General features: G+C 46.2%; 1 protein-coding gene across 1 annotated transcript; it reads right to left on the reverse strand.

The window, feature by feature from the left end:
* Nucleotides 1-1,744: 1,744 nt before the first annotated feature.
* Nucleotides 1,745-27,341, reverse strand: NBR1 (NBR1 autophagy cargo receptor). The gene is made up of 20 exons (XM_081931803.1): nt 27,201-27,341; nt 24,577-24,639; nt 23,167-23,185; nt 21,591-21,613; nt 19,833-20,036; nt 19,279-19,335; nt 18,358-18,566; nt 17,252-17,413; nt 16,214-16,420; nt 14,822-14,978; nt 13,433-13,720; nt 11,828-11,980; nt 11,515-11,590; nt 9,985-10,146; nt 9,743-9,883; nt 8,042-8,372; nt 7,665-7,759; nt 7,343-7,421; nt 5,442-5,547; nt 1,745-3,705 (listed from the first exon to the last, which is right to left on the reverse strand). The coding sequence occupies exons 1-20, from the start codon at nt 27,300-27,302 to the stop codon at nt 3,526-3,528; spliced, it is 2,814 nt and encodes a 937-aa protein (XP_081787929.1). The 5' UTR covers nt 27,303-27,341; the 3' UTR covers nt 1,745-3,525.

A 27,341-nucleotide genomic window follows, 5' to 3' on the forward strand; every position in this document is an offset into this window, starting at 1 on the left:
TTATGTTTTGTAATTTTATTACAAGTAAATAATAATGACAAAAAAAAAGGTACCCCACCCGGCTCCTGAAAATAATAATGCAAGAGTTAATAACATTTTGCCAAAGATTACTATGTGTGCCTGGCAGTTGTAAACTAGGCTTACCAATAAACATGTACCAAATCTCAATAAAATAATTGCTTTTGTTGTCCCTTTGAAGCCTGCGTTCGTTCGGCAAGTTTCTCCATCGGAGCAATGGACCAAATTTATCGTTTCTATTGGTAAACTGCCCAAGCTCTTCCAGTTGTGTGCATCTGATTACCTCGCTGCCACCGACAGAAATATAAGAAGCTCTTTTATGTGGTTAAGTCTCTGTTCTCCCCATCAAAAAGCCAGGTAATTATTAAACACTTGTGCTATAAAAACTGTCACCTGGTTTGCTTAAGACAGTCAGGCATGGCCAAACTTGGCCATCCAGATGTTTTGGGACTACAACTCCCACCATCCCTAGCTAACAGGACCAGTGGTCAGGGATGTTGAGAATTGTAGTCCCAAAACATCTGGAGGGCCAGGTTTGGCCATGCCTTAAGTCAACCCTTGAGGATATTTGAAGCAGTTTGCTTAGTTTGTTGACTGTTGTGCTTTTCCTACTTCTTTTCAACAGTGGATTGTGCATCTAGCCAACAATCAGCTGAGTTTTTGTGTGGTTTTTTTTTTAAAGAGAAGTTTCAGAAGCTCTCTTAAAAACCCAGGGATACATCACTTGAAAAGTATTCCCACTGCTGTTTCCCCGAGACACATGTACACACTTACAGAGCTTCCACAGACCTCTGGCTCTGGGTTCAGGGGTGCTGGGCTTCAGCAAAAAACAGTGTGCCATGCAGTTAGGCAGCACTTAAATTATCTTAGCAGCTCTGGGGGCAAGGGGAGAGGCAACTTTTTAGACAAAGCTTGTTCAGTGTAATGTTTTTTTGTAAGCAAATCCTCAGACCTCCTCCATGTGCCCCCCCCCCCAAAGAAAAATAGATGCCAGAACTCACTGTGAAGTTATGGGAAAGCCAGACAGATGGGCGGGGTATAAATAATAAAATTATTATCATTATTATCATTACTATTACTACTACAGTAAGTTGCCGGGGGAATCAGGACAGCCCTGAACAAATGCGAGTTTGAGAACAGCTGCATTCAGCGCCCGGGGAGGTCTAAAAACCAATGCAAGCTGTCCCTTTAACTGGTTTAGGGGTTGCCTCTGGTTCTGGTGCTGGTCACATGTTCCCCCGCCTCTCTCCTCTTAGGTTCAGACGGATAGCTAGGGCAGCTTGGAAGGATCTTTGTCTGAAGAAAAGGAAATACGAATTGGCTCTGCCATGTAGCTTGACCAAATGCAGCTAGGAGCTAGGTAAAGTCGTAGATTAAAAAATTGTAGACTCGCCCATGTTGGCCAGTTTCCATTTTGATTTGAAATGTTTGTTTTTTGGGCTTCTTAGAAGGAGAATTGGGGGGGGGGGTGCCAGTCCTCAATGGCACCCACCGGAGAGGTAACAGAAATGTGTCCCAGCTGAAAGAAAGCACTAGACCTACTGCCATTGAATATAAACAAGTGTGCCTCGCTCGAGAAGCCCTGCCACCCCAATTTTACTTGAAATGTTTCATTTCAGTGGAAGTTACTTTTCTCGAAATAAGGTTAAGAATGGTTTCCCTCATAAACCCCACCCAGCAAGGAATGTTTGGTGAGCTGGTTTTATTTTCATAAACGCAAGGACGCTTATTTAATGTATACTTTATTTTAACATTTGTCACACCCCAAAGACTGTTCAAAGTGTTTATTCTAAGCAATATACAAAGATCTTAATATTTGCACTTTTTAAAATTATCATCCATGCACCCCTCTCATAAAATATATGAAGCCAACAAAAGAAAAGTTCAGCTTTTATGAAACCTAAAAAGAAAGATCTCTCTACCAGGGTTAACAAGAGGTTTGCCAATAGGATTGGTAGCAATAGAACTAATTCAAGTCAAACAATATGATCTACCTAGGAATACCAAGATTCTCACCCACCAACCCAAAGCAAACTAAGTCCTAATCTGGAGATCTCTGATCAGAGATATGTAGCTTTCCATGCACAAGTTAAATGAGGGTGGGGAAAGGCAGTGCACTGCAGAAGTAGGTGTTTCGTTTCGTTTTCCCTCTTCTAAAGCAAAAAGGGGTCTGAATCGCTTCCATCATTTCTGAATTTTCCCTCCCAATCATATTAGCCCAAAGTTGCAGGAAAAAACAGACCTGTGTTTACACCCCAACACACAAAAAACAGGTATGGGTTCAGCCACATCTCCAAGGGTAGGTGTGTCTTTTTTTAAACGATAGCAGCCATTCTTTTTATATTGTTTGAAAAGTCAAAGGAGCACCTGAGAGCTAAATAATCCAGTTGGAATGGGCACACATCCTGTTTATTCAATGGGGTTTGGGCAGAACTTCCTTCTGTCTCTTTTCCCTGATGGGATGGGGGAGACTTCCTCCCTTAATGCCATCTCTGATCCAGCATTTCCTCATGTTCTTTTATGCTCAATATTATGCAAATGCATATTTAAGGGCTTCATTAGCATGCTTAAATTGAATCAACGTTTGTTAAAAACTGTGCATCCCCCCCCCAAAAAAAATTGGTCCACTGGCTGGGCAGGGTGGGTCAGAAATCTTGGATGTGAGAGTCTAGTCATCTAAACAAGAGGAATGGGTCTACAAAAATAGTTTTGTGTCGTTTCCCCCACCAAGCATGTCTTGACCATGTGTCAATCAAATACTTAAGTTATGATAGCTATTAATAATACCTGTAAAGATTCACACAAGAGGAGCAACTGCTCTTTGTTTTGGTATTTTTATGGCGAACCACCCACCCAGTCTTGCTACCGACTTTGCTCCTTTCATAGTCTATTTCACTCCCAGTAACTAACAGCAAACAGCAGCATTTAGGTTTTGATGGGATTGGCCAAGAACGCCAACAGCTAGACTATGACGAATGCATTTTAAGGTAGCGTCTGCAAAACACAACATGAAAATGCTGGTGGAATTATTGCTCCAACAAAACGCAGGATGATTCCAAAACTAGAGGACGAACGGCTCCACCACTGCCTTCATGAGAGGACAGAATCTGGAAGAGCTGGTCTTTAAGTTTAGCTCCACCGCTGCCACCACCAGATGGGCAGGAACAATACAGGAAGGCCCCTCAAGTTCTTGCTTGCTTGCCGCTCATGAATGAAAGCCCTAAAATTCTTAGGAACACAGCTCACTTATATTTTGTGTGTACATTCACCTCTTTTTACTACAACAAAATCTGGTATTATGCCAGTTTGGGGAAGGAACAACCCTTAGTGTTTTAAAGAAATCCTAGCGCCCGAGTCATTGGATACTGGTGGTAGTGCTGGTGATGAACCATGATGCAATGGGAAACAGAAGCCAAGCCATCTCTGCTGTGCTGGAACAGAAGGGAGCTGGGAGCTGCTGGTGCCATTTACTGCTCAGGTTTTAATGAGCACGGTGAGGGAAAAGGTTCAGTACTGGTTTTCGTACCAATCGCTGTGACTCAGTTGCAGCAACTCAGTGACAACTTGGGATATATCACAGTTGTGTTTCCGTAGCAGCCTGAGGTTAAGGTGCCTGTCGCAGAAGCCCATCTCGCTCAGGTTGGCTAGGAAGGGGTTCATTTGCTCCTCGGTGGCCACAGGAAGAGCCTTGAAAGATGGAAGGAGAACGATCAAAACCAGGAAACGTGCATGCTTACATCTAGGGTTCTCTGCCAATGCTTTTCCCAATCTGTATGCATGAAATAAATCCCCACCTTCCACAGGAGAGGATGATATCTTGGCAATTATTTAATTATATTCATATCCCACCTTTCCTTCAGGAAACCCATTTCCCCCCATTATTTTATCTTCACAACGGACAAAATATACGGGTTACTCTTCCCACTCACTCCACAGCCAGCAGCATTTCAATAACAGAAGGCTTTCACATCACTCTGGTGGGTGAAGCTACCACCCCCATTTTGATCCTGCCTATTTCTGCAGCACTATGAGGGACGCGGGTGGCGCTGTAGTCTATACCACTGAGCCTCCTGGGCTTGCCGATCAGAAGGTTGGGAGTTTGAATCCCTGTGACGGGGTGAGTTCCTGTTACTTGGTCCCAGCTCCTGCTAACCTAGCAGTTCAAAATCATTCCAAAAAGTGCAAGTAGATAAATAGGTACCACTCTGGCGGGAAGGTAAATGGCGTTTCTGTGCGCTGCTCTGGTTTCGGTGTTCCACTGCGCCAGAAGCGGCTTAGTCATGCTAGCCACATGACCTGGAAAAACTGTCTGCGGACAAACGCTGGCTCCCTTAGCCTGTATAGCGAGATGAGCGCTGCAACCCCAGAGTCGTCTGCAACTGGACTTAACTGTCAGGGGTCCTTTACCTTTGCGATGTAAAGGATTTCTGGAATACTTGCTGCCAACTACAGGTGCAACCCTCCCCATCTCTTCTCCTCTCTGCATAGAGCAGGTGGGAAGGTAGCTCCACTTTTGCTCACACAGCCAAGTTCCTTTCCCAACCGCTATCTATTAATTTTTAACAGGACAGAGCACTGCGTGTGCTTGCTTCTCCCACTGCCCAGCTGTCGTCAAAGGGAAGAGAGAGCACCAGTCAACCAGAATGCAATGGGAGCAAGTAAGGTTTTCCACTCTGGTTCTGGAGCATGGTGAGACACAGGAGGCTAGTGGCAACTAGTCCAAAGAACAAAGCAGCTCATGGGTGCAGTCTGACAGAACTAGGCAGGTGACGGTCCCAATGAAACGATACAGCACCAATTTTCTGGAGCCAAGGGCCATCTGTGTGATGCTGCAGGTCTTCTGAAACCATTTCAAAATGGCTTCTCCAGATGGGCAAGGCGCATGTGAGCATTCAAGGGAGCGCAAGATCCCAATCCTTGTTTTAGGAAGCTACCCTCCTCCTTGCTTTTCCTGATAGCCCACGGCTTCCAAGGAATCCACAACTACAAGGTTGAGCTTTCAACATTCTGGAGATCAGAGCATCAAACCCGGAGTCTTTTGAGCCATCCAGTGCTGATTTGAGACACCAGCAATTGACCTCTTCGCCTATCTGCCCCAAAAAAAACTTCCCTATTTTCTGTCCAGGTTTCCATCAGAGGAAGTCTAATCTGACTACGGGGACATAAGCCTTCTTAAAGCAACATTTAAACGTGAAATGTTTATCTGGTGGCCAGCATCCAGCTCCTGGACATAGCAATCCCTGGGGCTACAAGTTCTCAAGTTCATTTTGCATCCACAAAAGCTAGAACCCTGTTTTCACGTGCACGTAACACCAAATTTGTACTTGCAGTGCGACCGTGGAGAGACAAAATACACAAACTCTGCTCCGATCCCTTTCTTGCCCATTCCTGGGGGAGCATTATCATCCCAAGGAGCTGCCTACCTGCTCCACGGTGGGTGGTCCAGCAAACAGCGCTTTGTAAGCAGAGGCAGCCACTGACAAGGCCCCTTTCATGAGGTCACCAGCGAGGCTGTTCCCATGGGTGTGCCTGCAGAGTTAAATTGCAATTAAAGGACATAAATAACAAAAGTAAAAGAACCGAGCAGGGTGTCTTAACGGAGCACATGATAGGGTTTGGCTTAACGGTAAGGTAAATGGGATGCACTGCTTGGGCCAAACCTTTCAGGAAAAGAGAATGCTAAAAGGGAGGATTTCTGTCTTCTGTGCCTAAGCCTAAATAAATAAATATTCTGTACTAAGAAAACCACGATCCTGTGACTTGACCAGCATTTGACAGTGTGTTATACCAAATAAGCCTAGTGGTTCATCTAAAGGTAAAGCTACCCCTGACCGTTAGTTCCAGTTGCAAACGACTCTGGGGTTGTGGTGCTCATCTTGCTTTATTGGCCGAGGGAGCCAGCGTACAGCTTCCGGGTCATGTGGCCAGCATGACTAAGCCGCTTCTGGCAAACCAGAGCAGCGCATGGAAACACTGTTTACCTTCCCACCAGGAAGGTAAACTATTTATCTACTTGCATTTTGACGTGCTTTCAAATTGCTAGCTGGGCAGGTGGTTCATCTAGATCGATATAAATTACAGTCATACCTCATGTTGCGTCCACTTCAGGTTACGTGTTTTTGTGTTGCGTCCCGCGGCAACCCAGAAGTACCGGAACAGGTTATTTCTGGGTTTCGCCGCTCGTGCAGAAGCGCTAAATCATGCCGTGCACATGCACAGACACAGCTCTTCGGCTTGGGTCAGTTCAGTGTTACAGACGGGCCTCTGGAACGGATCCCGTCCGTAACACGAGGTTCCATTGTACTTAGAATGGCAGCAGATCTCCAACCCTGATACTCGAGCCTCTTTTATGTGGAGATTCCACAGAATGAATATAATACAGAAACCTTGCTGAAGGCTTTACCGTATTTTTTGCTGTATAAGACTCACTTTCCCTCCTAAAAAGTAAGGGGAAATGTGTGCGTCTTATGGAGCGAATGCAGGCTGCGCAGCTATCCCAGAAGCCAGAAAAGCAAGAGGGATTGCTGCTTCACTGTGCAGCAATCCCTCTTGCTGTTCTGGCTTCTGAGATTCATAATATTTTTTTTCTTGTTTTCCTCCTCCAAAAACTAGGTGCGCCTTGTAGTCTGGTGCGTCTTATAGAGCGAAAAATACGGTATGTCTGGATGGAACAAGTGCCCAGGAACCCTTTGCACGCCAGATTCAAAGTTCTAGAGAAAAGGGGTTGGGTATTAAATGAAAAGAAGTAATCGTCCCCTCTGAGATTTCACAAGGCATTTCCCATTCATTTTCATGCCCATCCTAGCAGCCATATTAGCTAGAAGCTTGCCCCTTATTAAAAAAACAAAAACTATTGTGTTCAAGTTGCTGAATTCCCACTATGGGCCAAATTTTTGTTAAATTACAATCCTGCCTGTCTACCAAAATGGTGTTCAGGGGAGACTAACCACAATAATACAAATACAACAGCGATAAGATGCAAGGAAAGAAACAAGGCAGGTAAAACCAAAAAGGATAATCAGATAATACCAATCTATTTGCTACTGGTACAAGTCCACTTATGAACAACAGACATCTCTCATAAAAAATGTCACTGCCAGCCTACGTACTTGCACAGTGCAGTTTGCAACTCAATAAACACACCTTGCATAGCATAAATTAAGTTTACACAGCTGTCAGTAGGCATTTTGGGTAGGAGTGGGAGGCGATCTCAAAGCATACAGAAACAGACACTTATTTTTCAGTGAGAAATAGGACAAATAGGACAGATACCACTTGCCAACCAGATCACAACAAAATCCCAGCCTGACCCAGCTTCTGTTACCTGGAGAACTCTGGACATGTTGGTGTGCTATTTACATTCCCTGCAGGCGGAGGTTCAGGAACATTTGCTCCTTGGACCACTAGAAGAGAAATATTTGGGAGCTTGAGAGCAGGAACTGGCAGGAAAGAACCAAATAGCGACTATCAGAGAAATTTAATGGGAAACAGCATTACCCTTCATTGAATCTATTTAATGAAAGCACCTTTCATTGATTTGCCACCACCCACCTTGAGGCTCTGGAAGAGGGTGGGCTGTAAAACTAATGATTTGAGTTAAGAGCAGTTGCTAACCAATTATCAGCCTGTAAATCATAGCACAGTACCTTCTCTGGTTTGGTCTGGAACCCACCAAGAGGCATCCTCTCCACTGGGAACACTTGTTTCTTGGGAGCTGTTGCTTTGGGGTGGGGCCAGAGATCTATTGTTAAAAAATGGAAGAAAAGCAGGCATGTGGGAAGGTGTAGTAGCCAGAAACTGTAGAAAAAGCACACCCACCAAACCTGAGCTACGCTACACAAGCCATTTCCCTAGTAACACACCCTACTTAGTTTCGCCTGAGTTTTGATTTCTGTGCTTTGGTTGGCTGGCACACTAGGCCCAAACTCAGCACCGACCCCTTTTATATCTCCTTCTGAAGGTTGCTTATGACTACAGAGACAAAGAAGTCTTAGCACACTTTGGTTCCGGGTCCACTTGGTACCTTGCAGGCTGCGGTTCCAGGATCTGAGGGGTCAGGGGCACCTCGTCCAGTGTCTGCGAGGTGGTTAGCATGTCGTTGATACTGTGAGCTGAGGGCTGGTTCTCTCCCGCAGGGCTTGCCGAGGCCTCGGACACTTTTTCCAAGCTGGGCTGAGAGAGCGCAGAACTGTACATAGACTCGCCTAGAGGGCGGCTGGTGTCAAAACACTCTGGGAGGATGATGATGTAATCCTCAGAGGAGGAAGAGGATGCTTGGCTACAGACTTCATCCTTGGCCTCATCCTCGGCCTCTCCATCACTCGATTCCGCCCCGTCTTGCAGCAGGAGTTCCTCTAGGAGAAGCAGCGGAACAATTTGATTACAAAGACTACTGCAGCCCCTTTCTATTGATTCAACCCCCTGCAATGCAGGAATCTTTTCCTCAATGTAATTTGTTTTGCCCTATTGGGCACCATGGGATGCAGGTGGCGCTGTGGGTTAAAGCCTCAGCGCCTAGGACTTGCCGATCGAAAGGTCGGCGGTTCGAATCCCTGCGGCGGGGTGCGCTCCCGCTGCTCGGTCCCAGCGCCTGCCAACCTAGCAGTTCGAAAGCACCTCCGGGTGCAAGTAGATAAATAGGGACCGCTTACCAGCGGGAAGGTAAACGGCGTTTCCGTGTGCGGCTCTGGCTCGCCAGAGCAGCGATGTCACGCTGGCCACGTGACCCGGAAGTGTCTCCAGACAGCGCTGGCCCCTGGCCTCTTAAGTGAGATGGGCGCACAACCCCAGAGTCTGTCAAGACTGGCCCGTACGGGCAGGGGTACCTTTACCTTTTTTTATTGGGCACCATAAAACTAAGATAATCTCCACAAAAGCCTTTTTGTGTGACTGAAAAACAGTAAAAAGTACAGCCCTGTCGCCTATAGCTCACTTCCATAGATCAGCCTAAGCAATGCACAGCTGCAAACAGAAGCTGGGAGAAATAAAATAATAATAATAATAATAATAATAATAATAATAATAATAATAATAATAAAATTTATTTATATGCTACCCTCCCCAGCTGAAGCTGGGCTCAGAGCGGCTAACAACAGTAAAATAATACAGCATTCTAAAATCAATTCATTCTAAAATCAGTTCAAATCAAATTAATGGCAATCATTGGGCTAGAGTTCTGTGAGGATTACCAAAGGAGGGAGTCAGGTTGTGCCCTGGCCAAAGGCTTGGTGGAACAGCTCTGTCTTGCAGGCCCTGCGGAAAGATGTCAAGTCCCGCAGGGCCCTAGTCTCTTGTGACAGAGCGTTCCACCAGATCAGAGCCACAGCCGAAAAAGCCCTGGCTCTGGTTGGGGCCAGCCTAACCTCCCTGTGGCCCGGGACCTCCAATATGTTTTTGTTTGAAGACCGTAAGGTCCTCCATGGGACATACCAGGAGAGGCGGTCCCATAGGTACGAGGGTCCTAGGCCGTATAGGGCTTTAAAGGTTAAAACCAGCACCTTAAACCTGATCCAGGTTTAATGGAAAGAGCTCTTAATCTTGGCTCCTAAGAAAGGTTTCACCACCCCCACTATCATGCTCTGCTTTGAATTTATTCCAGTTTGAATTTATCCTTCTTGAGCATGGGGATCTATGATAAGCTTTTTCCACCCATGGGGCAGAGAGACTGATACTGTCAGTCCTGGTCTCTCTTTCAAAGAAGCAAACTCTAGCCACTTCTCCTTACCAAACTCAGGTTCTTGGGCCACCTCCATGCCTTGATTCTTGGACTCTGGTTCCTGTAGTGTTGGAGAAGGAACATTTTCTATCCTAACAGGGTCCTTGTTTGGGCTGCAGTGGGCATTGTCCTGTAGTGCTTGTAGAGAACCTAAATCAACAAAAACACAGGAGCCGATCAAAATGCGAGATCGGCTTAAGCTTTTTCTGTACATGTAATGCGCTCAGCAAGATGACAATGTAAACACTCACTCTGCAACGATTCCTTCCTCTGTGGGGGACTGTGGTCAGGCGCAGCATCCAAGGTGAGAGAGCGAATTACTGTTTCACAAACAAACTGGGTCCCACTCATGTCTTCCTCTCCTTCCTCGGAGTTAGCCGGATTCTCAGCCTTCCCTTTCCCTGCCTGGGCATCTGTAGGATGCAAAGTTCTCATTAGCACTCGCCGCAAGTTTTAGAACTCAAGCAGCCCTAGAAGCTGGAGGCTTGATCTTCATCCTCAGTAACCAACCCAATTTATTATACAGAGACTTGAAACAATGGGACAGCCTGAAGGAGGAGCCCAATACAGATCAGATCACCAGGTAATTGGGAAGGTCCATTATTTCAAAATAACAAATGAAGGCAACTAAGCAAGGGCACAATTTATTACTGGGTGCGGATTTCAGCATTCTAAGAATCTCAGCGTTCATTTTTGAAAAATACATATGCTCTTAGGACTTATGGAAGCGCTGAAATAGGCTTCAAATTGCTTGAGCCTGGTGAAATCTCAGAGACACAAGACAGGCTAAGTAAGACCTTCTAGTCTGGCAGTGGATGAAGCGTAGCTTATTGTCCCTTCCTCTAACGAGAAGAAATGTAACACAACATTTCAGGCTTCAAATTTACATGTTCTCCCCCTGCTCTCTTTCTGTATCTGGTCCCAGCCAGCCTTCTCCAGCAAGGAACTGACATGGGGCAGCAGTGACATGCACCAAGTCATGTCTAGAAGAGCAAGATGCCACCTGAAGGAACAGGAACCTGCTCCTGAGATTCCCAAAACTATTTTTGTGGACTGCCTCAAGTGCTGCGCAGGTGCAGGAACTCAAACCCGCCTGGAACTGTTCCAAATAGGCAGAAAATGCTAGGGATTTCCTTTAATTACTTAGTGGAAAAAGAAATGCACCGGACATGCTAAGTATGGCAACACAGCTCAGGTTTAAGCTAGAATGGGTTACAAATTCATCGCCTTTGGGCGCCCATGATTCGACTGGCCGGCAGTCTCGGACAAAACTATAAAAACCCTAAATGGTATCTGCTCGGGCAAAGCAATCAGGGAGTCTAAGCCAAGCAAATGATGGCCCACAGGCAAGCCAAAATCGGGGTACAGTCCTCAGCACAGCTTCAAAGCGGCACAGACAACCTCAGATGCAGCTGTGGCAATACAAGAGGGAATTGCCAAAAGAACCTGCCCTGGTCTGCAGAGGAGTTCCAGGCTGGTGGAAGCTTGGGACCTATTGGCGAAAAGCTCTGAGGGGACCAGCCTTGTCTGCCTCTTCTCTACCACTGAAAGGGGCAGGTAACAAGCAAGAACCGCAAGGAGGAGGAGCAGAACCAGGAGTCTCTGGGGACTGACAGAGGGGTTCCTACTGAAGCACGGGTCCCGACAGGTGCCCAACAATGTCAGCTCCTCCTACTGGCCCTGGATGGAGTGCTAGACTTGCATCTCTAGGGCATATGGGGCAAGGATGTGCCCATTACAACTACCACCCACAGGCTTCCTGGGGTTGGAGTGATGCTTACCTCCAGGAGTGTTGTGTGGAACCTGCTCCAGTTCCTGCACTATGTTAATGTCCAACAGTTCAAAGGAGAGCAAATCCTAGGAGGGAGGGAGGAAACAAAAGCATTCAAGTTAGGGGCTAAAAAGAGCGACAGTCCATCTCCGTCCCTCTCTGCCACGCCTGGTCAGCTAGACACCAGGTTTTAATAAGTTTAAGAGAAAACAGCCTTGCCTCACTGCAGAATCTTTGGTGTTGAAGGGCAGAACAAATGCGGAATTATAGATTTTCTGTGAACCCTCCCTGCCTCTAAGCTTGGCTTGCACTTGACATTTTACCTGAGCTGTGAGCAGGTCGACTGACGGGATGTAGAACTCTCTAGCGCTGAGGATGCTCTTCAGCTTTGGTGGAGCAGCCCGACCAGCCACACCTCCCGTCATGGCACCATCAGCAGTTTGCAGAGTTTGCCCCTTGAACTTTGAGGGTCTTTCCTACAAGGAGAAAGAGAAACAGTGAAAGGACCACGGAGGGGACTCTTAAGGCAAGCAACCTCATCCTAACTTAGGGCAAGCAAAAACTCCATCTTTTTACTGTGCCATCAACATATAGGACAGTTTCTTGGGCACTAGAGTTCCATTTCCTGGGGAAAAGGGTGTAGAGGGGAAAAAAAATAGAAAATGCTTAATTATGGGCTGTGCCAAGAGACCAAAGGAATCACAGGGACTAACAACCTTCCTCTCAATTCTCTATAGCTGACCGCACAGAATGTTTGCAGGATCTTGTAAAATCCTGCTGGTGGAATAAATGCCATATAGAAAGCAAGATACAGAGTGTTTGTTCTTTTCCCACAGAAAAAGATGCATCTTTCACATCTGTTCAATTACATTCATGCTCCACCTAGGAACACGGGAAGCTGTCTAACTACCACAGTGCTGCCTACACAGGCAGGCATCAGGGTTTGCAATAGAAATCATTCCCAGCCCCACTTGCAGGCAACAGGAACAAAACCTCGTGGGGCCAGTGGACACCACTGTTAGCTACTCTTTGCTCAAAGAGAGTGTTTTAATTCAACGAAGAAGGGAGACCAAGAAAAAGCAACACAGACATGTATACGTATGAACACAGTTACTAAATGGATGTCACAAGCCTTATCTCTGCCGCTTGGGAGGCCCAACTTGCCATTGGCTAAACTGCTATGACATCACTGACTTGACTTAGACTTTCTAATCTTATTTTCCATATACAGTGGTACTTTGGGTTAAGAACTTAATTCGTTCCAGAGGTCCTTCTTAACCTGAAATGATTCTTAACCTGAGGCGTGCTTTTGCTAATGTGGCCTCCTGCTGATTTCTGTTCTTATCATGGGGCAAAGTTCTTAACCTGGAGCAACCACTTCCTGGTTAGCAGAATTTGTAACCCGAAGCGTCTGTAACCCGAGGTATCACTGTATTCAATAAATATTTTTCCATTCTTCTTTAAATATATGAAGTATGGAAGGAGAAGAAGGGAAGTCATTGGATATTTTAAAGTTTGTAAAAGTTTAATTTGAAATAAGAGAGAGAGAGAGAGAGAAGGGAGAGGAATAGGGGTGCCTGGCGGCATGGTGGCTGAAGGAAGGTAGTTACATGGAAGTTTATGATATACACAGTGCTACCAACGTTATATTACACCACATACTATTATTAGTGCAAATACAAATGACCCTTTCAACAGTGATTTGTTGGCAATAATTCGAAAAAATCTTAAGAGGAAAGTGAGCTAATTTAGCCGAGGAACTTGAATAAACCTTGTTGCTGAAGGAAGGAGAGGGGAAATATATATGCAGAAAGCAGAGAAGCAGAGGCCTGAGGATAAAGATCTAAGGGAAGGTGGTAAGCAGAAAGCAGAGCTGGGGGGAAAACAACAACTTACACAGGCTCAGGGATATAAAATAAGGGCCTCACCTCTTTCTTACAATGAGAACTGCCCTTCTGGAAGAAACTGGACACCAGTTTGCTATTCTCTGGGCACTCTGTGTTGCAGGAGGGGTCTACCACAATGCTGCACCAGATCCGGGGCCCAAACTGCTCCCCTCTGTGCGATAACCGCCAATGAGACGTGTAGGTTCCTTCCATTGGAGGAGCTACAAACTCCACAGAAACAACCCCCTCTTGCCCAGGCAGCAGGGAGGGCACAAGGACATCCTTCTTGTCCGAGGACACCAGAGTTAAGTTCCCCCACATGAATTTCAGCTGAAGGATGGAGACAGAGAAAAAAACAAAAGGCCATTAACTTCTTCCTCGTCCCAACCAAGCATGCGAAGGGAGCCTCATTCACCGCAAGTATCTTTCGGCAACAAAAAAAGCTTTTTTTTTAAACCTAGCTTCCCCCCAAGTCAGTTCTAAGGAATTAACTAGACAGCTTTGGAGACAAAAATCCTAAAGGCTAGCAAACTAAGGTGGCAGAGGGACAAAGGCTGTTCCCGTATTGTTTTGGGTTAACGTGATAAATGATAAATATCTTTTAAATTAATGGTGTCCCAACCTAGGGCAGGTTAAGTTTGGAATGAGTTCAGAAGCAATGTGTGCGCTGTGGGGCACAGTTAGAGCAATTTTATCAGACAGACACATGGTCTCCTACTGCGCCTTCCACACAAAAAAGCAAAAAATCTGCTTGTCAATGCTTCACTGTGTTTCTTAAATCAATCCTGTGGCTTTGGATTTGCTCAGCAGCAAAAATGAACAACTACGGCAGGGATGGGAAAACTGTAGCTGTTAGGCTAGAATTCCCTCCAGCCCCATCCATCATGGCCAATTGTCAGGGATGATAGGAGTTGTAGTCCAGCAACATCGGGGGAGGGGATGGACAAAGGTTCCCCAGCCCTGAACACAATGGAACTTGGGGCTTTGCACCTTTAGGAGTCTGGCCAATGCCCCATGTCGGTTGTTGGCTGGCTGAGAATCTAAACCAACTCCTCACCCAAATAATTTACAGGTGGTGATAGGCAAAGGATGGCAACAGGGCTCTGTACTGAAGCCTGTGAAATAATAAAAAAGCCGTACAGTAACCTTTGGGTTACGTAACTTGCGCAGAAGCACTCTGTGCGCCGCGTCCATGCGCAGAAGCGGCGCCTCATGTTGCGGACTTTTCGGGGTACGTACGGACCCCTGGAATGAATTAAATTCATATCTGGAGGGTCCACTGTATGTTGTGCTTCTGCAGGGTGTCTTTCTGTTGCTGCTGAGTAACCAAAAACAGCACCTACATATCTGGGCTGAAGAAAGTGTGGGGACTAGGGCATCGCTTGCAAGGAGATCTCAGTTCCAGCACATACCTTAAGCACTGGAACGCACCTTAGTGTCAGAGCTCCACTCCATGTTGCCAGTGTTCCTCATGCGCCAGTGTTTAATGAAGGTCGTCCTTGGGTGCAGGCGAGTTCCGTCAGGAAGATTCTCATCCACAAAGGCAGCGCTCAGCGTTGGGACAATGACTGGGCAGCCCTGGAGGGGACTGCAAAGAGAGGGGAAAGTCAGGACAGTTGCTGATCTCAAGCTGAGAGAAGGAAAGTTCACTCCCTCCGCTTATGGGAGGCAGATCTACAGTAAAGTTTAAAGGATCTGCATTTAACAGACGTTCTAAGCTGCAATCTACCGCCGACTCTCCCAAGCGGAGTGCTCTGGAGAGGTAGGTCTAAGAAGGGACTGGGGATCTTGAACAAAGGATCCTCAGCAGCCCAACTTATAAATCCCGGGGGCGCTATCCAATGCATCTGCTCCGCAAGTGCAAGCAACTTGTGCTAGTGGAATGTACCGTATTTTTCGCTCCATAAGACACACCCTTTTCCTCCTAAAATGTAAGGGGAAATGTCTGTGCGTCTTATGGAGCGAATGCACTGGTTGGCAGAGGGATACCTCGGCTACTGCTGCAGTCGCGAGCTGAGGGATGCCTCCGCAGCTGGAGCCATGGCTCCCGTCCCTCGCTGTGAAGCCAGCAGAGCAAAAGCCGCTGCACAGCTATCGTTCTTGCTCTGCTGGCTTCAGCAAGAGCTGCCCAGCGCCTCTTGCTCTGCTGCCTTCACAGCGAAGCGGGAGGAGGGACGGATGGGAGCAAGCAAAGCGAGAGCCGCTTACATGGCTTCTGTCCCGCTTTGCACAGCTCTCACTTTGCTTGCCCATCCCTCCTCCCGCCTCGCTGTAAAGCAAGCAAAGCACCTGTCCCAATCTCTCCTCCTCCTCCTCTTCTTGCTCCGGCGTCACCGCGCTTTACAGCGAGGCGGGAGGAGGGATGGGCAAGCAAAATGAGAGCTGTGTAAAGCGGGAGAAAAGCCCTGTAAGCGGCTCTCACTTTGCTTGCTTTAAAGCAAGAAAAGCGAGAGCCGCTTACATGCTCTGCGCAGAATATTTTTTTTCTTGCTTTCCCCCTCTAAAAACCTATGGAGCAAAAAATACAGTAACTTTCCCCTCCTCTCTGCTGTAGCCCCATGAGTGCCTTGAAGATCAGCTCCACAAGACTGGGGCGGGGGGTTGGGGGAAGGAGAGGAAACAAGAAACACCACTGTGCTAGCAGAACTCTGCTGGCTCTGCTTTGCATATAACCCCAGGGTTCAGGGAGTCAAATAATGCTGGAAACGTTGCAGAGATTCACAATAGCCCATAGCTTGGCTAGGGCGCAGCACCCCCTAGAAGTGCTCCAAACACGCAGATAAAATTGCCTCCCCCATGTGGCCCAGTCCTCAGTTTGCTTACAGAAGTGTATTGGGCTGCAGGCTCTCCGATTTGGCAGCTGTCAAGCCAGCATTTTCCAGAGCATGGACAGAGTTCCACAGATGGATCTTCCGGTGCAGCTTCAGCTGCTTCTTGAGTTCCCGCACCTCAGCTTTGCGTTGCTTCTTCTCTGCTCGCAAGCGCTGCTTCTCTGCCTTCAGAAAGCGCTTGTCCATCTGTTTCTGAAGCCTGCGCAGGTTGAAAGCGGAGACTGGTTTGCTTACAGGAGGATCTGTACACCTAAAGCCAGACCGAGGCTGTTGGTTGGGGGGGGGGAGGCGGTGGCTGTCGAGGCCATTTCCTTCAGCTGGGCTGAGTGTCAAATCCAAAAGTCCCCCGGGTGCCAGTGGGGCATCTCATTGCAAATGGGGACATGAAGATTCTACGCAAAAGGTAAGGAACCTGTAGCCCTTGAGATGTTTGTAGGACTTCAACTCCCATCAGCCCCAGCCAGCAAGGCCAGTGGTTAGGGATGATGAGAGTTGGGGGTCCAATAATCTCTGGAGGGCTACAGGTTTACCATGCCTGCTCTACACAGTAGGCTCCTGTGTGCCTACTGGACAGAGGAAGAGAAAGAACTGCCGGGCCTCTCCAAACACTGTTTGGAGTTGAGGCTCATACCCTCAACTTAGCAGCCATTTCATCAGGAAATGCTGAAACACAAGCAATGTTTGGTTCCCCCTCTCAGTTAAAAATCTTCCCATTCCAGCTGATTGTTCTGCATCCTCCTGCCTCCCTATTCCTTTTGTGCTAGGCAGTTTGGATTCACATTGCATTCCTTGCATATTGTACACAGGTAGGCAAAAGAAGCTTGAAGACAGAAAGCCACAGAACACAGGATGCCAGGTGGAAACTGAAATTTACATACTGATTGAACTTAGAACCAAATCCTTTTCTGCAGGCCTCTGGGTATCCCTCTACTGGTTTTCTTAATTGTGTGCTTATCCACTACCAGCACACACCCCAAATATGTAGGCAAATCCAAGGTGACTCACAGTTTGCACAGCATGGGCTACTTACCTGGCTTGTTCCAGAGTGGCGAAGCGAGGAGCGAACTGCCCAAGATTATACGTCTCTGAGATACACAATACTGGCTTCCTCAACTTCAAAAGTACATGGTTAGGGTCGTGGGCATATGTCCCCGTTTCACATGATTCACAGATGCTATAGGATGGGCACACACTGTCAATAGAGGAAAGGCTATGAGATACCCAACAGCTTTTTCATCTTTTACTAACTGAACTGGTTAAATCAATTTGTGTTAAGATGTGATTACAAATGTGAGAAAAGCTTGAAATAAAACAAAAGAAATTTCAATTCTGTTAGCATGCAGGCTAAAAGATTTCACTTCTCATAAAACGTTACCTTGCTTGTGAACTATTCCACCATCCTTCCCGCCCCCAATTGGCTGAGCTTTTGCATTGCCACGACATGTTCACAAACATTCTAACAGCTTAGTGTGAAGGTGCCAGCAACAGGATTCTGAAAACACTGCAGCTTTTGAAAGGGAACTGAAATATAAATTTGGATGGGAGGCTGGTGGCTGGGAAACTGAGTGGGTAAAGGACCCAGAAAGTGAAGAGAAACTGACCCCTGAAAGATAACCAATTTTACTACCAGACGATGGTGGTGGAGGTAAACAGCAAAGCTCCTGATTTTTAGTAGCCCTGCAGCTGAGCTCCGTTGTCGTCTACATCTCCCTTTCACGGTTGCCAAAATGAAGAAGCATCAGGAAAAGACAGACATCAGTAAGAGAATTCCTCAACTTGCTGATGTAGCTTGATTTGCCTTTCTTAATGCAGATTTTTTTTTAAAGTATAAAAAAACTAAGAAAGGCAAACAGGTGAAGACAACAAATTTTTAAAAAGGGCAGAAGTGCCAATGAAAAAGGGGATTTAAAGGTCACTGGATTCCCCTCCCAATCCATAGAACATGCTTCCAATATTTATCTTGGATAATTTTAGTCATAAGGACTAGAACTCTGACATTTTACATAACTACACACACACACACACCCTCCCTTGCTTTCCCCTTGGAGTCTCTGGATGACAAATTGGGACATTCTGGACACAAAGAACCAACACAGCTGTACAATTTGTATTTTCACCCTTCTGCCCATGTCCTACCTGCACTGGTAGCGAATACCCACGATAGAGGCCTGACAGTTACTGCAGGAGAGAAGCCAGTCAAAGGGGTTTCCTTGCACAGAGGGGCTCGCAGGGGCGTGGGGCGTGGCGCTGCTCAAGGAGCTGGGGAGCTGGCCAGAAAGGAGGAGCTTCTCGCTCAGCTTCTGTTCAAGCATTTCAACAGTCTCTTGAACCACTTGCTCCCGGAACTGGAAAGGGGAAGAGGTGCGTCATAAGCAAAGTCTCCTAGATTTTCTCCAAAAGGTACTTCTGCTCCACTCCCCTGTCCCAGAACTGGTGCATGCAGAGATACGCTAGGATTGAGAAGCAATACGTAGGCTGATGACAACAAAATAGTGTTGGCCACAAACACACACTGTTATGGAACCCAGGACAATCACCATACAGTGGTACCTCTGGATGCGAACGGGATCCATTCCGGAGCCCTGTTTGCATCCTGAAGCGAACACAACCCACGTCCGCAATTCGCTGCTTCTGCGCATGACAGCATTTTGAGCATCTGCGTATGCGCAAGCGGCGAAACCTGGAAGTAACACGCTCCATTACTTCCAGGTCGCCCGAAAATACTCATCCTGAAGCCACTTCAACCCAAGGTATGACTGTATTTATATGCTTTTGATTACCAAATACACTCCTCCACCCATTACAACACTTAAGATCAACTAAGCGCCCTCTTAACAATATGAGCCAAGCATTGGATATTTATCCAGACTGCAATTTGATGTAGTGTGGTGTCAAATTTCAACTTGCGAGCCAAGCTCCATTATGTTAAGGAAGCACAAGTGTGTGTTTGCGTGTGGAAATCTGTGGTTCTCATGGTCTGCTTGAGAAACCCTCCAATGACCCCTTCCCCAAGGTCTAAAAAGACAAACAGAAATCTAAGAGCGGAGAGGAACTCACCCTTTCCAAATAGCTGGTGAACCACTCAGGAGGGGCCTCACTGGGATGCTGCTCACTCTGGGGAGACAAAAAGGGGGGGGGGAATGCAGCCACACAACTTATCACACAACTTCCTTGTACACAGTTCATAATTAATTTGAGACTGAGCAAACAGCGACATGCATTCTTTGAAGCAGGACAGAGTGTTTTTCCTCCAAAAGAAAGATGCACACCAACTCCCTGTTAGGAATAGGAGTTTCGTTCTTCTGGCAAAGCAAAATGTAAGCAGCACCTTTCTACTTATGGAGAGCAGTTCCTGAGCATTTGTCTCATTTGTTCAGTTGCCTTAGCTGTGGAAAAGCCAGAGGCAAGCAAGCATCTCCCACTACTTCTCAACACCACAGCTTTGAGTTTACAGAAAGCAGAATATCTGCTTGCCACTGCTGGGGAGGGTGCAATGTGGAGCTGTGTTATAACTATCTGTTGGAAGCGCATAACATGTTGATATGCTTCTAGCACATCAGGTAAACAGGATGGCTCCAGGGGCCCAAGGCACACACATCTTTTGTTCCTACCTGTCTCCTCTCATTCACTCTTCCAGTATCTCTGTCCTGACCCAAGGTCCGAGCAAGCATGGAATAGTGGGCAAGGGGCTTCCTCCCATCTCTGGGGCTCTGGGTTTTCTCAGCCTTCTCGGGGGCTTGCTGTGTAGGCATGCCCAGAGGAGCGCTTATTTGATAAACATTCATCTGTAGCCGATTGCCTTGTTTCACTGCAATCTAAAGAAAGAGCTTGCAATAAATATACTTTTACATGCACTCACACTACCCCATGAATCCTGTGCAGGGCTTTCTTAAAGAGGCAAAGCCAAAAATGAAAATCACATGCGAACCTGGAATCAGTCAATCTTATTGTTCAGGGGAAACACAGCTGTTTGGAGTTAGAATAAAACGCACAAGCACACAGCCTCAGAAACAGAGCAAACAAGAAGTTCTGAATCTGAGGCTGAGGAATGCTGCCTTGGTTTGTTTCCAAAGGTAGCTGGTAAAGTCAACATGTAGAAATGAACCCTAGGAACAGTGTCAGGAAATGAAAAATATCCATCAAAAGCAGGGGCCAGGATCAAACTAAGGTTAACTTCTAGAAGAGAAAGGCAAAATTCAGACAGCGCGCCCACAAGACCGCAAGTCTCTTTATGGGGCAAATTGACAAGCCAACAATTCTGCCTTGATGCACAGTGCCTTGGCCAATTCACTTTTCTCGGCTTTAATTCTGCCAGCCTGTAAAATGGAAACAGTGAAAAGGATCTCTCACACAGGGTGGCCTGGAGGGTAAAACACCCACCCACAAAAAATTAGCTTCAATGTACTCTGCAAATCCAAGTGCTATAGGTAAGAGAGAGGCCTTGAACCTTGAAGCATGACAGGCAACTCGCATAAGAATGTCGGGAAAGGTGATGTGATCAGAGTTATATGAGAAAAAGAGGAGCTTAGCGGATGTGTCCTGAGCCAACTGGAGAGGAAACTGGGAGTGGAGTTACAGCAGTCCAGCTAAGAGGAGATCAGTGCACAGACAAGTGATCACGAAAGTGTAGTGTGGATTCGCAAGAACATTACAGCACCCTGGAATGCATCAGTGTGTGTTAAGTGTAGCCGCTTTTACCTACACTGAAGTACAAGTAACACCGTGACTCAAGCACCATCTACTCAAGCATGGTGCTTATCTTCTCAAGCATGATTAATATTACAGGAACAGTCCTGCGAGGCTTAACATGACAGACAACAGAGCAAATATTTGATCTACAAAATTGGGGGGGGGGTTATATGCAACCTTCAGTGCAAGGACTTTTGGCTGTCCCTGCCTCCTCCTCCTCTGCTAAATTTGTTGGTGCAAACAGAAATCCTTGTGCCAAAAAAACGAGTGCACTAGATGTCACGCTGGGTCCCACCCCCTGCAGATTTCATGCAAGGTAGGCCTATTAGCATTACACTAAGCCTTGGCTAGAAAAATATGTAAATTCTTTTTGACAGCAGCAAGAGTGTGTCACAAGCAGACATACCAGTGAAGGAGGCCTTCAAACTTTGCCCCGCCTCCATTCTGCTTCAGATATGAAATTTATGTGGGAGCAATGCTCCTACAACCGAGAGATAACAACATCGCTCCCAATGAGTTTAAGGCACAGGGTGTTAAGAGAAACACTAGTAAAACCTGACAACCCTGAGAAATGTGGAAGGAAGAGATTTCCACAGATTCTTCCCACACCAAAGAATGCCCAGATTTTTTGGAGCAGTACTGTTTCAAAAATAGCCATAAATGCTGATCACATCCCTTACCTTAAGAGCTTCTTCATATTCCTCTGCAAAGAGAGAGAAAGCCACAGTGAGCTCTCTTGTATTCAGACTTGCAATAAAAGTCACATTTGCACATTTTATAAATCAACATCTACATTAGCCCTATGCTACGTGAATGTATTGTACGCTACTCACTAGGTTTCCTTCTGGCCGCTGGGTTAAACCCCGTTTCCCCCCAATTCAAGGCCCATTCAAGGATGTGAAAGGGAAATTCCTACATTCATTCTGCAATGCATGAACTTAGGGACTTATTTAATGCTGACTGCTATCATGAAAGCACATCCCATGTCCTGAGTTTCAAATGCTATATGCAAAGAAGTTTCCAACTTGAAAAGAAAATAACCATTGCAGTGTCCTGGATTGTGTGAGTACAACATATTTCAGCTTTCCTCCAGTTTGGGAAGTATTCAGGTTTTATAGCCTCTGAGTCAGTGAGGCCCAAATATTTATTATTGTATGCCACCCCTATTTCAGCCAAACGATGCATGAGACTTCAGGGGTTCCAGGAGCTTAACCAAGGTCCATGTTTCCTTTTGAGAATAAGACACAGTGCAGTTTGGGGTGTCTTTATGATACATGGTTTGTTTACGCATATATACAAGCTGGAGTCTACAATGGAGGAAGTTGGCAGCAGCAGCAGCAGCAAAACATGCCAGGTTATTCCATAGGAGCAGCAGCAACAATATACCTTTCGATGCTTTAAACTGGCAGCCGGTAGAATTAGACGTTTCAATTAACACTTGTTGATTGTGTATTAGGACAGTAATCCTAGCCAGCTTCATAAATCTGCCTAATTTAATTAGTGTTTACCTATGCTAACTACTGGTGCTTATAAGTGAGTATGTCACACCTCCCACTATTGCTAATACATACTTGGGTCTGGCCATTTCCGGTCTCCAGCTCTAATTCAATTCTAATGTTTATTAAAAGCCAAGCATTTGGCACTCTCAGACCTTAAACAGTGTAAATACTTGAGCCTAACTGACTCACAAGGGCCTAAAATTTTTTATAGGATGCTAAGAGACTAAACAAAAAACAAAAAAAACCTGACACTTGCCTACTGCCTGAGAGTCCTGATCTCATTTGCTATTGGCTGTGCTGCTGTGATGTCATTGAACAGAAAGGAATCAACTGTTTTGTATGAGTGGAGTGGAGTCAGAGATGCAAAGTCAGCAAGGAAGGTAGGAAAGACAGGCAGTAAAAAAAAGGCTGTGTGGAGAGCCCAAAGTAGTAGAGCAGGAACTGGATGACATTTTAATTTGAGCGAGCCAGTTAAATCTTTGGTTGCTAGTCTTAAGTATAATTACATAAAGGGAACCAGGAACACTGCAGTGAGAAAGGCTACTGTGTACAGGAGAACTGCTAGGAAAACCCTATAACTTCACTAAATGCAGACTTCTTTATGTGGTGAAAGTGAGGCATGTTCTCCTGTGCATAAAAAGTGCAATACTATTTGTACCCAAATTTCCCCCTACAGGATATAAAAATGCAGGCTTTATTCAGAGAAATGCAGCTGATAATCCTCATCAGATGTTACAAGCAAGCAACAGAAACTCACCTGCGGTATTGACAGACACCTGTGAAAAGAAATCAAGCACAAATGAAGGCTTATTCCCTGTTGCTGGTCACATTCACCACCCTAAAATTAAAAGGGGATTTCTCATCCAGGATTTCAGAGCAGTTGCCTGGCTTCTGTCACCACTCACATTGTTTCTAGCCACACTCCTTCATATCATTAGCTTGCTTCCCTTCTCCTTACCACCCCACTAAGTAGGTTCATACTTTAAGGCACTGTCCAGCCCAGTAACTCCACCCAGGCTATGATTCAGGAGATTAGACCCAGGGCAACAGATACACACCAGACAGACTTTATTCAAGTTTTATACGCTGCAAATCTCCCACTAACATAAAAGCTTTTCATAATCCACAACACTCTTCTAGGGGCAAGACTGTTACAGACTTCACTTCTGAAGTTCTCTGCACAATGACAATGACACCAATTAGCCTAATTACAATAGGAGACCCAGCCTCTCCTCAGCCCAGCAAGATTTCCTCATTTTGGAATCTTAGCATGTCAGTTCTCAGCAACGGGAGAAATGTGGAGAGGCAGGTACCAGACTGACTTCCGGTACAGTGGTGCCTCGCAAGACCAAAGGAATCCGTTCTGCGAGTCTCTAGCGGTTTTTTCGTCTTGCGAAGCAAGCCCATTGACGGATTAGCGGATTAACGCTATTAGCGGCTTAGCGGATAAGCGGCTTAGAAAAAGGGGGGGAGGGAAAAAAACCCCGCAGGAACTCGCAAGACATTTTCGTCTTGCGAAGCAAGCCCATAGGAAATTCGTTTTGCGAAGCACCTCCAAAACGGAAAACTCTTTTGTCTAGCGAGTTTTCCGTCTTACGAGGCATTCGTCTTGTGGGGCACCACTGTAAAAATGAATAACTCATCTCCCTTCTCTTGGGATAAGCAAGACCAGGCCTATTGGCATTAGAGGGTGGTGTTCAGTTTGTGATGTGCAACTGATCCAATGTAGACAGAAAACATCATACCGTGGAAAAGAGCCAGTACACCTTATGCAACAGGAATATCACAGCAGATGTCTTAAGACTACAACTCTCATCATCCCCAACCACTGGACATTATGGTCTAGGGCTGATGGGCATTGTGGGTCAACTGCATCTGGAGAGCTAGATGTTCCCCATTCCTGTTGTAGGCAAATTTTGTTTCAGGATAATTATTCTCAGACTCCTTTGAATCCCCATTCTGTTAAAACAGGCTTCACGACTGAGAAAACCCAAAGACTAAATATTACCCAATATAGAACAATAGCTCACTGATGAGAAAGGAAGCTATTTTGTAAGAGATGCAAGTTTCTTTATAGGGAGTTGACGGTGTCAGACTCCGTAAACCTTCCTCCCCAAACTTTCACATTTAAAACAGACCCTACACAGGAACTGTGGAGATAATGTACCTCGTCTTGATCCTCATCTAGGTACTTGATCTGGATATCATTCAGTTCAAATGAGACTTTCACCTGCAAGAGAATGGGAGTGCAGTGAACTAGGCTGCTATGCCTGGGGTCAGCAAACTTTTTCAGACCTTGTGGGGGGGGGGAGTGAACAAATTCCTACGCACACTGGGAAGAATGGGGTGGGGGAAGGGAAGGCATAATAAAATAAGAGAGTGTGCATTAAAGCGGGGTGGGGAAGGCTCCTCAACAAACAAGCTCACACACCACCAAGCTGCTCATCCTTCAGCCACCCCCCAAAACACACACACACAGACCCACAATTGCCCCATGGAGAAAAGGGCAGCAAGTTCAATATGTAGAGAACGGCCGATGGCGGCTCTAGAGAAGCAGCACCGGGGGGGGGGGGACTGAAAGAAGAGGCGAGGGGGCAAGTAGTCCTCCTCCCCACCCCCCTTCTCGGTTTGCCGCCTGCCTTATTTGCCGAAGGGCTGGCACCGGTGGTGCGAAACAGGCTTCCTCCCTGCCTAGAAAAAGAGCCACCACCGCTTTTCGTGAAGCGGGTAGGCAGAGTGAACATGTCTGCTCTGTTCTCTGGCCCACAGCGGCACCAGGGCGGCGGCGGGAGGAAGATTATTATTATTACAACTATTTCCCCAATGGCCTGACTTGGAGGGAGAACAAGAGGAGAAATGTTGGTGGGAAAGCAGAGAGAAAGAGAGGGAAGAGGATTTTTGTCCTTCCACCATCTACCTCCACATGCGCGCTCAGCTTCTGGGGGCATAAAACAATACATACAAACACTAATAATACTACGACTAATAATAATATTAACGGGGTAAGCAAGCAAGCAAAGGTGTGTGAAGGAGGTGTGTCGCTGGTCTGCAGGCGATGGGAGGAAGAGGCTGAGCTGACCACTGGAGAGTTTGCTTAGCAGCCCATCCTCCCTGCCCCCAGTGCCTAGGGTTTCATCAGATGCTGCTCACATGTTTTTAAGTCTATCCTTGCAGCCATTAGGGCTAGAAGCAAGGCAATAGAAATAATAGCAGATTCTCAAGAGAGCTTAATTCTGCACCCAGTATGAAATTCCAGAGAATCTGAGGACTAGGTAATATTCCAAAAATATTTGCCAGACTCTCCAGAGAAAATGTACCTTGCACCAATCATGTAATGCTCCACTCACTGCAAGCCAGTAGTGTACAAGCAAGGTAAACACCTGTGTACAAAGGGCAAAGCAAGCTCACGATAAAATCCAGCCAAACTATCCCTCCGCCAAGAGTAAGTGAGCAATTATTTTACTTTGTGGCAGACAGCAACACTGGATTTACATTCAGCCAGGCTTCTCTTTCAGCAGTAGAACTGCAGAGATCTGTGCACTTCCTGCCACTTTCAGTACTAGGTGCTGATCTACAGTGGTACTTTGGTTTACAAACTTAATCCGTTCTGGAAGTCCATTCTTAAACCAAGGCGTGCTTTCCCATAGCAGCGGGGGACTCAATTTACAAATGGAACACACTCAACAGGAAGCGGAACGTGTTCTGCTTCCAAGGCAAAATTCACAAAACAAAACACCTACTTCCAGGTTTGCAGCGTTCTTTAACCCAAGTTGTTCATAAACTAAGCTGTTCTTAAACCAAGGTAGCACTGTATTTCAAGCAGATCTGAGCAATGAGCTCTGTTTTCTAGCAGGTTCTCCCTTCAAATGAAAGTCCATCCTGTTGGATTGTAGCTCAATCCTCATCTAGCTCCTGATGAAGCTCCTACCAAGTTCCCGTGTGCCAGGCCTCATTTGTTTGTTCCCATGGAGCTTACAGAACACAAATGACACTCAGAAAGTTAAATGGGAACTCAGCTTACATTTATGGCTACCATCACCAGGGACTCGCCATCTTTGGCAAACCTTGGTAAGCAAGCTGAAAGTGGTGGTTGCCCCTTCCTTGTCACTGAGTCTCCACACAAGGTCAGGGACAATCTGCTAGATTAGGTTTGAAATGGGAAAGTTTTGATGAGGGGTTGCTGGGTTGGCCACTGTGTAGCTGAGGCACTTCAGCCATGTCAGCAGGGCAGCAGCCAAACAGCCTTTAGTATTCTTTCCTATCTCAAGAGTTGGTAACGGGTGGGAATCACTGTGCAAGGGCCAGACAATTCCCACTCACCTCTGCAGATCCTAACTGGGAAGAAGGGCTGGGGTTTATATCATGCTTGCCAGAAGGCAGTGGCAAGCTTATCATGGGGGTGGGTGATATCTGGTTTTCAATATCACTATATATCACCAGCTAAACATAATGATATACCAATATATCACAATGCCTAAAATAAGGGTGGAGCCATGTAGAAGCATTGGCTAGCTTCAGAGTTTCCCCCACTTAATTTTGAATAGAAGACACACACAACATGATTTGCAATATATGTCCAGGTCAAAAATATGAACCCAATATAATGATATGGATTCCAAACCGGTTTTGGATGCTACATCGATATAATCATCCAGCCCTAATCATGGCAAGCAAAAATGTGGAAGTCTGATAACCAGAGTCAACTTTCATTCTATATATAAATTTTGAAAATTCATCTACTTTTTTTCCTGCGTTGTTCAGTGTATTTCAACCATCAAAGATCCAACTCACCATGGCTTCCACATCAGCCCATGTGGTATTAGATGAATCTGACACAAGGAAGCTCTGTGTGTCACCTTGGAAGGTCACACTGAGATTTACCTGTGGATCCATGCCGCAGGACTACGGAAAGAAAATGAAAGCAATTAAAAT

The sequence above is a fragment of the Podarcis melisellensis genome (genome assembly GCF_964234715.1).
Source record: "Podarcis melisellensis genome assembly, contig: HAP1_SCAFFOLD_325, whole genome shotgun sequence".
NCBI classification, from domain to species: domain Eukaryota; kingdom Metazoa; phylum Chordata; class Lepidosauria; order Squamata; family Lacertidae; genus Podarcis; species Podarcis melisellensis.

Excerpts from the sequence above, each read along its gene's own strand:
- NBR1 (XM_081931803.1), bottom strand. The coding sequence starts at position 27,302 with ATGGATCCACAGGTAAATCTCAGTGTGACCTTCCAAGGTGACACACAG. Across the intron at positions 24,640-27,200 it reads GGGCTGATGTGGAAGCCATG|GTGAAAGTCTCATTTGAACT; the intron begins GTGAGTTGGATC and ends ATTCTCTTGCAG. Across the intron at positions 11,981-13,432 it reads GTTCTCATTGTAAGAAAGAG|GAAAGACCCTCAAAGTTCAA; the intron begins GTGAGGCCCTTA and ends TTCTCCTTGTAG.